Here is a 10,386-nt window from a genome sequence, read left to right as displayed (position 1 = left end):
TTTGTGTCAGCCCAATCACATATTGTGTCAATACTTATCATTTTATCGTAATTTAAAAACTTGGAAATTGCACGGTACACTATAGGAACTACGATAAATTATCCCTAATCGGCGCCATGTTTTTAGGCTCCTCCCATTTGACGGATCCCAATATTAACAAGGATTTTATCTTATGGTGGGTCTTGTTTATGTTTTATTTGCAATTTTGATTACTTTCAACAGTTTAGATTTATTTTATATAGGTCCCAAATGGAAAGTTATTTTTGGAACGAAACCCCCTTATCGCACGTTGGAGCGGCAAAAATCAACGTTCCCAGACGAATTTCTTTTCATTGCCTAATCTTTTTACCGAAATTTCCTTATATTTCCCCGGAGATTCTTATGACGAAAAAAGGATATTTAAACAAAAAAATTAATTTGGCGGAAAAAAAGAAGACTTTTGCTTTAGTTATTCACAAGTATTAAAAGAACTTTTCAAAACAACAAGAATTCATTTGACCCAAAAATGAAATTATAAATTAAATAAAAATCCCCTTCATTTAAAAATGGCGTGCAACTGGAAGCTTTCAAAAAATGAAACCTTATTTAATAAACGAATCATTTAGAGGCTGTTATAGATTCAAAAAGCAATTATTTATGCCAAAATCTTTTAAATAGGCTGAGACAGAGAGGGGTATATTTGGGTTGGAACTCACAAAGAAACCGGTCGTTAGATTAAGGCACTTCCTTTATCTCAACCGGCGTAACAACATTTGCAGAGCCATTATTGGTCCCACCTTTTCCTAATTCGCGTGATGATAATATATTGCGATGCTTGATTTATATGCTTCGGCTTCGGCAGATTAAAGGGCAAACTGAGAAATTACTGTCTTCATCAAAAGCAAGACAAGTTGATTGTCGCTTAAACGGTACACACCTAGAACGACCATTAAATCGCGGGATGGTTCCAAATAACTCTACGTCACGAATGTCAGAATTATGTAAGGAATCCATTCCCTCGTTTTCCATGTATGAATAGAATAATGCAGTATCAACCGAAATTCGTAAGCGGCACTTCACCGATTTTGCAAGTTACATTCGCCCATTACTAAATTCAGTACTGTGCATATTTGGAAGTTACAATAAATCTATAAAAGGCTGTTCTCGTTCAAGAAATAGAAAAAAGCTTTTACACTGTCCTTGTTTTGTTCTTTTTTAAACTGTACTTGTACAATCATTATCTGGATAATTTTTTACGTTGCGTTTTCTCTTTTTCTATACAGTTTTCCTGTCCCATCTATTTCCTTTCTAAGCCCTTTTAATATCATGTTCTTTGCGTTTCCTTTTTTTGTTTTCCCATGAAACTTGAAATCTGTAGATTCCAAATCCTATTTCCACATTTTTCTTATTAGTTTCCTCCCGTGAAATATATCCTGATGAGATTCTTCGGATGTTTGGCGCCCACGGAATAGACTTTTCCTGAAAGATTTCTGTTACCTTCCTTTCATTCCATCTCTCAATTTTAACTCCGAACATGAGAATACTTTTCATTATCTCATTGAAATCTGTATTTATCCAATCAGTATTGTATTAACATTCCACTAGTCTATAATTATTTTCTTCTAATTTTTATTGATACTCAAAAGAAATAAGTTAAAAAAAAATATTTAACGAAGACTAAAACATCGTCAATCTTAAGTTAAAATTTATCTTTTTTTTGTGGTATATATATGAATATCCTTTTTGAATTTGAAAGGGTTGCGAAATAGAGACAAGATTTCGACAGGATTGCATTTTTAAAACTTGTATATACTCTGGTGCTTTTGACAAAAAGTTGTATACATGTAAAAAGGAATAAATCCAGCCAAAAAAAGCTGCCTTTTAATAATGAAAGATGTTTCTGAAATTTGGGGATTTTCGAGTGTCGCGTCCGAATCTTGTTTCTTTTGGAACAAGTTCCAGTAGCAGCAGCAAGCAGTGGGGCGATTTTTTTTTACTCCTTTTCTGTCATTACTGCTTCGAGTGCCACGTTTTAAAAGCGTCAGAAATATTAAAAAAGCATCTCTTATGCCGCTCCGCCGCGCAACACTCGCCCTTATTCCCGCAGCTCTCGGTGGTGGTTCTGCCTACGTGTGAAAAGGGGCGGAGGAGAATCCACGGGGAGCCGTTGCGGTTTCATTTCGGTCGTTTCAACTACGACGCATTCTTTTGCTTAATAAATTTCAGCGGTTTTTCAGCAAAACTTCCGCTCAAGTAAAGGAATAAGTAATATAGTTGAAGAAGCAGCTTTGTGCCCACGAAATAATTAAGGGAGGCCAACGAAAACTGAAGAAAAAGGGCGACCATCGAAGCAAGCAACTGCGGCTCCCTCGAATGGTGGTTCACGCTAGGCACTTTGTATAAAAAAATCAATATTTTAGTGCGAATAGCTCATGCATCAGTTCAACAAGCCAGTTTTAATTTATGAGACTGCATCGTTGTTTCACATTCATGCAACCTCCTTTTTTGCTGGCATTAGGGAAAAATGATGTCGCCCTTTTTCACAACATTATACTCCTTCTGATATTGTGAACTGAAAATGCAACGCATCAGTTTCTAATTCAACGCTTGCATTAAAATACAAGCAACAAACCGTTAGGGGTCTTTAAGAAAATTTTTTGTTTCAAATCTTTTATTTTTATAAAATTTCTATGTAAAGGACATATAATCCATAAAGACAACAAATGTCTCTCCTTTTCAATTGTACATATTTATCAATACACAACGGTGTTAGTCGGTTTTTGCACTCCCAACTTCTTTTCTATAAGCTATATCACCACCACGGTAAGTGTGCTTCTTTCTGTACATGGTGCAATCTGGTATTCAATTATTAATAAAAGCAAGAACAATATTTCATATATGAAGTGAAATTTATACCTAAATCAATGATCACATGATCTTCCAAGGTATTCCGGTTGACTGTATTTCTTCAAAACTTAATTGAAAATGACTTATATTGAGACGTGTTTTTGTGTTTTGTACATCGCTATTACAGTGTGTCCCAAAAATAATCGAACTTTTTGAATATAGAATAAAATACACATTATATATTTTTGAAAGTTATTATTTATTCAAAATAGGTTCCATTAGACTCAATAGAACGTTTGAAACGATCAACCAGCGCATGCATAGATTTTTTTATGTCATTTATGCGAATGTTCTTCAGCACCTCGGTTGAATAGCTGGGATATCGTCATAAAATGCTTCTTTCATCTTGGTTTTCAGTTTTGGAAACAGAAAATAGTCACATGGTGATAGATCACGCGAATACGGAGGGTGGTTGATGAGAGAAATCCGTTTTTTCATCAAAAATTCGTTAACTTTTTTGGTCTTGTGTGGTGCATTATCGTGCAATAAAAACAGCTGTTTTCCCGATGGATATTCAGGTCTAACACGACCAATTCTTTTCCACAAACGATGTAAAACGCTTAAATAGTATTCTCAATTAACAGTTCGACCTTCTGGAACAAATTCCTTGTGGACAATACCCTTCGAATCATAAACAATAATCAACATTGTCTTGATTCGAGACTTCTGAAAACGCATTTTTTTTGGTTTTAGCTCGCCTTTGGACTTCCATGTAGCAGATTGACGCTTAGTTTCAGGGTCATATTTAAAGCAAGATCGAATCAAGAAAGTCTGGATCGTTTTTAGCAGTTTTAACAATGTCTTTGCAATGCTCCACACGAGCGATTTTTGGTCTTCATTTAATTCATGTGGAACAAAACGCGCACAGACCTTTCTTTTACCCAAATCTTCAGTTAAAATTCAAATTTGCATCAATACCAATGATTTCACGGACTTTTTCCAATAATTCAGCACGATTACTAGGTTCTGGACGACCTGGCCTTAGATCGTCACGTATAAACTTGAGTACGACTCATATAATCACCACCATAAACCTTTTTCATCATTTCGTATGTCTCAGCGAATTTTTTTCAAGTTTAAGACAAAATTTTATATTTGCCCTTTGTTCCATTTTTGTTTTGTAACATTAGCACACTTTTTCTTTTATTGAAATGGCTGTAACTTTCACATTAACGTTGTATTTTATTATTGTAAAGTATGTTATTATTAACCACATCGATGACCCCCAATAAGTTAACATTCCGTGTAAATAAGACGTAATGGCGACGGATTATCAGTATGACTTGTTACCCATATTCTTGCTATTTACTTTTCATAACAAGTAATGGAAAGTTTTCTATTTGTCGTATCCAATTTTATACACATACAAGGATATTACTGACGATAAACGAAAGATGCTATTTCCCGACTACAGTAAAAGTTCCTTATTCACGGTTTCCTTATTCGCGGGTGAAAAAATTGCAACCCAGTTCCTGTACTCGCGGTTAAAAATTTCATTATTCGCGGTTGCAATCGCTAAACAGAAAAGGATTCGGTGTCGTTTATTAAGAGGATTGACCGCAATAGACCGCTCGTGTCTAATGTGAATTTTTCCAAAAACATGGGTTTCTAATCTAAACATTGTGATTTAATGTTGCGAGATAAATATCTAATTTTTTGTATGGTAACAGACAAAGGTTCACACTAACTCGGTACGTTTTTGGTATTCAATAATATGGTCACTAAAAGCTTTTACAAGTGTTTAAAGTTGATGCTTCTTGTAGGACACGTATTTTTAATAGAAATTAAAAAAATTAAAAATGGCCTTCGACAAGCTTTAGAACAAAGCTTTATCTATCTTACTACGAAATTTCAAACCTCTGTTCCAAATATGAAACTTATGATGTCTAGAACCGATAAGTATGTTTTTACTTTACGGCACGTGTACTACTGAATCCCCTTAATGTATCGGAATCTATTGAGTATGTACAGTTAGTACGTGCCGAAGCTATTATAAAAAATCTAATTGAGTAGAAAAGGATTCGGTGTTGTTTTTCAACCTATCACCATCTTTTGGGTGCTATTGGTTAGTGCCGAGGTGACTTTTATGAAAGACGTAACCGAGTGGACTAATTTCAAAATTCAGAACAGGAAAAAAAATAAAATGTTTGAAACTCTTGCTTAATGCTGATTATAACGATTAATTTTAATTGCAAATTTCTCAATAAATTGATCTTATTTTGATATATATTGGTTTGGAACTTCAGAATGTATCCCTTAAGATTCCATACTAATTCCCGTTCCATATCTGCGGCATATTTATGGAACGTATACCCCGCGAATAAAATGTACAGCTACCTAGAAATTAATTTGTATATTCTTACTAGATTTTACCCCCGTCAGCTTCGCTCGCGTTGATACCCTAAATAGACAAAAGACCACATAAAACTAATTTTTTCTATCCCTCAGGAACAGCATTTTTTCCTGTGGATAAAAGGTATCTTATGTGTTTTTCTGTATCCCCGACAATGTATTTACAAAATTTCATGATGAATAGCGATTAGAGTAGTTAAGTTAATTTTTTCCTATCACTCGGGAACAATATCTTTTCTGGATAAAAAGTACCGTATGCGCTTTTCTGTACTCCTGGCAATATGTGTACAAAATTTTATGATGATCGGTTGAATAGTTAAGGCGTGAAAAGCCCACAGACAAACTCATATTCTCATTTGTATTAGTTAGGATAGAAAAGTAAGTTTCATAGTCATACAAAATTTTCGTTTTTAGGTTCATTAGAGGTTGTTTTTAAGCTTTAATTAAAGTGTCTCGTAAATATTCTGTAGTTCTATTTTTTTTTTTGCAGTATTACCCATGTGCGACTTTTTTTGATGAGGACTTCTGATTTCTGTACCATTTTTTTGAAATAGTAATTGATTTCGAAACTTTGTTACAGAAATGTCTGAAAGAATATGCAATAACGTGTCTCCAGCAGATACAGGTTGCTCGATGGAGAGTCCCGCTCCTGACCGGGAACACGATCCGCACTCCTCAGAAGAAGAACTGGAGGTGATTAATAATTCTAAAGAGGCACGCTCGTCAGAACGAACGTTTCACCACCACCATCATCACCTTAACCACAATCATCCGCAAGGACAGCAGCCGCAACGAGCCACGTCTGTGTGTTTGCCGGAAAAACGGAAGTGGTCTCAAAGGGGTGATAATACTGTCGAAACCTCTGCAGTCACCGGTATCTTTGACTGTAGTACCCGTTACAGTCCTGAAAATGAAGAAAATATGTCCCATTACGGCAACATCAGTTCGTCCGCATCACCTTGTTCACTCTATGGAGGTAACAAGTTCGGTGACGATGCCGTCCATCTAGAGCATTCCGGTAAGTGCCGCTTTAAAACGGTTTGAAAATTTCCTGATTGCGTGACTTTTTAAATAAAGTGCATCTTTTCCTTATATAAAACGATGAATTTTACTTTGTTTATGAACTACGCTGTCTCTTTTCCAAGTTTGATGCTTCAAAAATGCAGTATTCCACGTGAAAGGAATTTTCTTCCTATTTCTAATATCGTTGCTCATTAGATGTTAGATATCTTCTTGTAGAGCTTTTACCACCTTTGTAGAGAAATATTCTTTAATCCTTAAGTATAGTCTCGCCTTTACTCTAAACAAACATTATCGTTATGAGAAAGTGAAAATTATAAATCCACTGGTCATTTGCTTTCTAATGTACCTAAACTCTAGAATTTCTAGATAGGTGATTGTGATTAGTGAATTCCTTGTTTACTGCTAAAATAGCAAGTTTTTCACTCAATAAATTTCAAAGCGTTATTTTTCAATTTCGACTGTGATATATTCTTTCCATAATTTCTCTGAAAAATGACATGTTTGTCAAGTCGTAAACCTGGCGTAAATAAATCACCGAAACTGATTCCGTATTGTGCAGGCGTTTGAACATATTATAGTGTCTAAACATTAATTTGTATTGTCCCCAAGTAAAATAATTTATGGAAACGCTCCAAGTTGAAAGCAAACGTTGGTGTGTCAGGAAAATGATAGTTCCGTCAGCTTTTCGTTGTTTGGGCAATGCAACTTCTTTTCAGTTATTGTTGTAAGACGTACACAAACTTACACGGAATTTTGCAAAATAGTTGAATAAGCAATAAAGAAAGAACTAATTTTGTTCAAGCGACTTGAGAGTTTATCAAAAAGACGGTTTAGAAATGCAAAGTATAATAAAGTAGAATCCAGTTTTTGTACTGCAATAATTTTCCAATACGGTAATAAACGAGTTTTGTAACAAGTTATATGATTTCCTCGAGGCATCACATCCATTAATGTTTCTTTCATAAGTAGAAGTGTTACATCAAGTCGTATATATTACACCATAATTAAGTAATTACTTATCGATAATGAAAATTTATTTCATTGATTTAGTAGTTATAATCTAATGAAGATTCCTTAACTAAAATTATTGTTCTTTTAAATTGGAACGCCTGTATTTGTATGTTACAGAAGTTGTTTTTAAAGGTTCTTCAGATGACGAAGTACACCATTTATTGGCTACTCCCGTGCAGTTTCGAACGTCACCACCTCTGGAGGCTGTGAGACCTGGCGGAAAAACTCCGAATCACATAATTAGGTCCCTTAGTCCTCCTTCGAAATTACTTCACTATGAGGTATCCCCCAGGAAACGGTCACGGCATACGAGACACACCCACATTCAGAGGCCTTGCTTAGACTTCGAAAAAATGCAACAAGTAAGTTAAACGTACAGATTTTTACCATTGGTAGTAAAATATGCAATACTTTCTCGTATTGCATCATTTAGGTGTTTATTATATTGTGGATTGAATTAACTTCGCCAAAGATTATTTTATTGTTGCATCTGCACAAAGAGAAAATCTCTCTTGGTTTATTATTTATTGATCGTTTCGATTTATTTTCAAAAATCGAAAAATGGATTGTAATTTTCTTGTGTTGAAAAATGGTTAGCAATCTTCGTATTTTCAGATCAACATTACACTTGGGTATAGTGTATGCAGGAAGTCAATGGGTATACTTTATACTTCGCTCATCGTCTTCACTTTATAGAACTTTAAATTGTTTCGTATTCGCGAAGTTTGTGCACAATTCACTTCAGGTTTCTTCTCGGTATACGTAAAGTAAAAAAAGCATGTAACTTACGACTCCTTTAAATACTTTCCTAGTTACTTGCGCCCGCTATTCAGATGTAAGGGGTAGTTAGTAAAAGTTGAGACGACAGAAAGTCTCTCTATCTTGTCGTAGTTCCATCTTAAAATGGTCGCAAGTGGAGCGGGCATTTTCCAGATAATTTGCATGTGAAGCTTTTAGTTCGCGGCTAAATCTTCGTGCACTTCCGTCCGCGAAATGCCACGGCATTAAGCTGATCCCCTCTTTATCGTCCCTCCATGCCTACTTGCAACGACAAGGCGAACTGGGAGGATTAACTGGAACGACTTAAAGTAGAGAAATATGGGAACGAAACCGTTAAACTGTTCGAAATGATAGTAAGAAATAACCCAAACCGATCGGAAATTGCTTTCTCGTTTCGGTGTACGGAGCACAAATCCGTAAAGTACTCAAAATACAGAAAGCAGATACGGCTAAAAATATTTTCTTCTTAATATAAAACAAGAAATATGTTTATTGATCCTTTATTTCTGATTTATTGTTGGCGATAACGCATGGCTAAGGTTTAAACTTTGAATAGTGCACTTTTTGTGAAGCATATCAAAACGGAGAGAAGAAATAAATTTCACATAAGTTTAAATATCAGAAAAGTAGAGGCAAATGATTGCTTTGATTGTAAGCGAATTATTTACTTCAAAATTAAGCTAATAACAAATTCACCTGCACAATATATTTGTATCTTTGCGTTAGAAAGGTGGGTAACAGAAAAATGCACGGTACAGTAAGTGGAAATCGAGAAAAACACCTTCGTCATCACAAGGTCGTCAGTCCTAAGACTGGTTGGACACGCACCTCCACTATTTCCTATCCTTACCTAATTTTCGCATTTCCCTAAAACTGGATCATCCCAATTTAATCTAGGTCTACCTCTTAACTCCTGTTTCTTCATCTAATATGTCTAACCAACCTATTTCGCCTATTTCTTATTGATTTCTATTTATGTTATGTACTTGTTATTTTGTTCTCTGGCAGTTAACAGAACACATTTATTTAATTAATATTGACGCTACGATACTCCATGCAAATATTTAATATTAAGTAGTATTACGTAATTAGTATCAGCAATTTCTTATGCTGAAATGTACGATGTGTTGCATACCTATTTACAAACAATTCCTTTAAATTTAATTTTTCAAATAATTTTTAACACAAAGAAAGTGATTAAACAAATTGTTCATAAAAGTGAATTTCGACTACTCGGAGCAATGGTGCTAACAGTTTCGAGCTCACAGTGACTGATGGGGGGGGGGGGAAGAACTTGCTTCTATAAAATTATCGATAGGTACTTTTCTGAACTCTCGAAGAAACAGTCGCCATCTAATGAAAGACGATGTTTTATACTTTTACAAATCATTAAGATAATTTCAAAATTCTTGTTCCAATATGACACTCGCAAGTGCAATATACGAAGGGTGACAACAAAAACTAACCATTACGAAAGATCCGCATGTGATTCTTAGACAGAAACGTGATCGTTCTGACATCTGCAGCACAAATATCATGAGTTTTTGTTGCGTTGGGCGTTTTTGCACAACGCGTTACATACAAAACAACTTATCTGCAGACGCCGCAATATTTATGTCCATTTACTAAAAATACGAGATGCACACACTTGCCGTGTCCTACATCTTCACACACGACAATATGTGCACACGGACGTGAGTGAGCTTGCTAATTGAAAGTCAACGTATCAGTTTACGCATATAAAATTCCTACGTAAAATATCTAAATGGTTGGTAAGTTCTTCAAGCAGATTAAAATCAACACCCGATTCAAATGCATGACGGTGCAAGCTTACGTATACTACACGCACAGGTTCACTTTCGACCTATCCAAATGACTGCCTTAGGAAAGGAAATAACTGTTGCACAAGGGGCTATAAATGCAAATTCGAATATTAAATTTGATATTAACTCTGTAAATTATATAATATATAGTAGCTAACAGTTATACACTTTTATGGAATTACTAGCTCTAAATAAAAGACTCAGTAGTATTGGGATCCGTCAAATGGGCATACACCACCTGGTAGCAAAACTCGTAACTAAAATGAGGGATAAATATCCGAGGGAATGGTATACATAAATCGTAAAATTGTTTATTAAAATAATAAAACACGTTAAAAAAGTAAATTTTTTTTTGATGATGGAGTCGACCAAGTTTTCTTCTAAAGTTAAATCAAATAAAAAGTTAATATGTTCAGTGAAAAGCTGCAATAGCACTTCAGACATAGATCTTCACTCTTCACCTACATTAACTACTTTCCAATAAAAACTAACCGTTTTATATATGTAAAAA

The 10,386-nt window shown here is 34.9% G+C and overlaps 2 protein-coding genes across 3 annotated transcripts in view; one reads left to right on the top strand and one right to left on the bottom strand.

Moving 5' to 3' along the window:
• LOC108742732 (histone-lysine N-methyltransferase setd3) overlaps positions 1–10,386 on the bottom strand; it is an 82,149-nt gene that overhangs the window by 60,610 nt on the left and 11,153 nt on the right. The gene's annotated exons all lie outside the window — the stretch shown is intronic.
• LOC108738001 (TSC22 domain family protein 1-like) overlaps positions 1–10,386 on the top strand; it is a 36,387-nt gene that overhangs the window by 17,123 nt on the left and 8,878 nt on the right. Inside the window, exons 3-4 of one of the 2 annotated variants that reach the window (XM_025974287.1) lie at positions 5,819–6,256; positions 7,390–7,634. In XM_025974287.1, the coding sequence (XP_025830072.1) occupies positions 5,819–6,256; positions 7,390–7,634 (683 nt within the window). The remainder of the gene's footprint in view (positions 1–5,818; positions 6,257–7,389; positions 7,635–10,386) is intronic. The other variant, XM_025974288.1, reaches the window with a different exon arrangement.

The sequence above is a fragment of the Agrilus planipennis genome, unplaced genomic scaffold (genome assembly GCF_000699045.2).
Source record: "Agrilus planipennis isolate EAB-ADULT unplaced genomic scaffold, Apla_2.0 scaffold109, whole genome shotgun sequence".
Taxonomy (NCBI): domain Eukaryota; kingdom Metazoa; phylum Arthropoda; class Insecta; order Coleoptera; family Buprestidae; genus Agrilus; species Agrilus planipennis.
The sequence above is the reverse complement of the archived record's forward strand: the minus strand, read 5'-3'. Positions and strand labels throughout refer to the sequence as shown.